Here is a 2258-nt window from a genome sequence, read left to right as displayed (position 1 = left end):
GGAATTAATGTCCTTGATGAATCCAAACCGATGTGCCTTGGCCCGCCAGCCCCCTGCACGGGACTGTTGGGCAGCACGGCACCAGGGACCTCGCACGGTTATTTCGGGGTTCCCGTGCCCACCTCTCTCTGCGCCATGTCCCTGGTCCCTATGCCAGGGATGGGGACACCCCACACCCATCCTGACCCCTCACATCCCGCTCCCACGTGGCCTTTACCCCACTGGCTTTTGCAGCCGGAGGGATCCGGGCGCGTGTGAATAAATTTGTAGCCCCGGATCAGTCATGGCTGTTCCCCCCCATCGCTGCAGGTCTGCCGGCCGACACACTGCAGGGCCACCGAGACCGTTTCCACGAGCAGTTTCGCAGGTAACCCAGGGCCAAGGTGGGGCGATGGGGTCCCCTCTCTCCCGCCAGGCCCCCTCCCCTGCGAGCAGTTTTTCTTTCCCCCCCTCTCCAGCCTCAAAAACTTCTTTAAGAAAGCATCCGACATGCTGTATTTCAAGCGGCTCATCCAGATCCCTCGGCTCCCAGAGGTAAGGCAGGATTTCGGTGTGGTGCTCGTGTGTGATGCTTTGCAGAGCTTGTGGGTTCAGGGTGCACAGGGTGTCCCCACGGATGGGTTTGGGGTCTGGGGACACTGCAGAGGGACCCGCCGGCACATGTCAGCAGCACAGGGATGGCTGCCTCCCTTCCCTCAGCGGTCTGCCTGCAGCCGTTCCCGAAACGCCAGGCGATGCCACCGCAACTTCTTGTCCCTGCAGAGCCCCCCGAACTTTGCATGTGAAGCCGGTGGTCGTCATCCCCGAGGAAGCCCCCGAGGATGAGGAGCCGGAGAACCTCATTGAGATCAGCACGGCTTCCACCACGGAGCCGCAGGTGGGGGCACGGGGATGGGATGGGGACCCTGGGACGGAGGGGACAGGCACCCGCAGGCTGGCTCAGCTCAGCACCCTCTGTCTTCCCCAGATCACCTCGGATATATTTGAGCAAACCTTCGGGCCACCCAACGGTATTCGGGACGACAGGTATGGGGGTCCACGGTGGTGGAGGGGGGCGGCTGCTGCCGCATGGGACCAACCTGCCTCTCTCCGCAGGGATGCACAGATCGAGAGCCTGAAGAAGGAGGTGGACATGCTCCGTGCGGAGATGGAGAAGATTAAACTGGAGGTAAAGCCCAGTTTAAACTGGGGAGCAGCCAGTGCAGGAGAGGGGCGTGGTTTTTGATGCTGTAGCATGGAAACCCTGACAGGATGCAGCAGGAACCAGGGTCCTTGCACCCAGTGCCACGTTTTGGGGCCTTTCCCAGTGCCAGGACATGACTCCTGGTGAAGATGGGGACACGTGAGACCTGTCCTTTGCTGTCCCGGACCTGCTGCTTGCAGCAGGGACAGAGTGGCTGCAGGGCCGAGGGGAGAGCTTTCCTGCGCATCTCGCGGCTGCTTTGCCCAAATCGCAGCAGGGCACCTGGCTAGGGGTGTTGGGGAGGGCACAGTTGTTGCTGGCATCGGTGCAGGGCAGTGCCCGAGTGCCTGATGGTGTCCCGCAGGCGCAGCGATACATCACGCAGCTCAAGGCGCAGGTGAACAGCCTGGAGGGCGAAGTGGAGGAGCAGCGCAAGCAGAAGCAGAAGGCGCTGGTGGACAACGAGCAGCTGCGGGACGAGCTGGAGAGGCTGCAGAGGGCGAAGCAGGACAGCGACAGGTCCCAGCGGCTCTGTGCCGAAGCGGAAAGTAGGTGCCCTACAGCACCCGTCGGCCATGGGACACCCGCGCCGCGGTTGCTGATGCTTTCTCACCCCGTCCAGAGAAAGCCAACGCCACTGAGATCCGCTACACGAAGCTGAAGGAGAAGCACAGCGAGCTCATCAACACGCACGCCGAGCTCCTGAGGAAGGTAACGCTGCTGCCTGCGCCAGGCAGGGACCGACCGCTGCCTTCGTTCCTCTGCCACCGCGTGTGGCTTTTGCGTGCCCAGCCCCACCCCGTATTGGTCCCATCGTCCTGAGGACCGAGTGGGGGGCACCCCTTGAATTCATGTCCACCGATGGTCAGCGTTTGGGATGTCGTGAAAAAGACATCTCCAAGCTACCCCTCCAGCCAGAATTTGGGCAGAAGGAGCACGGCGGTGGCGAGGGTCCCCCCTCCGAATGCCCAGTGATCCCCGTGTCCCCGCGCAGAACGCCGACACCGCCAAGCAGCTGACGGTCACGCAGCAGAGCCAGGAGGAGGTGGCACGCGTCAAGGAGCAGCTGGCGTTT

At 62.6% G+C, this 2258-nt stretch overlaps 1 protein-coding gene across 1 annotated transcript in view; it reads left to right on the top strand.

Moving 5' to 3' along the window:
- Positions 1-2258, top strand: part of LOC104074929 (huntingtin-interacting protein 1-related protein-like) — a gene marked incomplete at both ends in the record, with an annotated part of 12784 nt that overhangs the window by 3366 nt on the left and 7160 nt on the right. The window contains 9 exon segments of the mRNA XM_009575233.1: positions 282-367; positions 459-534; positions 763-776; positions 778-877; positions 968-1026; positions 1096-1168; positions 1548-1731; positions 1806-1894; positions 2178-2254. Coding sequence (XP_009573528.1) covers positions 282-367; positions 459-534; positions 763-776; positions 778-877; positions 968-1026; positions 1096-1168; positions 1548-1731; positions 1806-1894; positions 2178-2254 — 758 coding nt within the window.

Source organism: Fulmarus glacialis, unplaced genomic scaffold (genome assembly GCF_000690835.1).
Source record: "Fulmarus glacialis isolate BGI_N327 unplaced genomic scaffold, ASM69083v1 scaffold16683, whole genome shotgun sequence".
NCBI lineage: Eukaryota > Metazoa > Chordata > Aves > Procellariiformes > Procellariidae > Fulmarus > Fulmarus glacialis.
The sequence above is the reverse complement of the archived record's forward strand: the minus strand, read 5'-3'. Positions and strand labels throughout refer to the sequence as shown.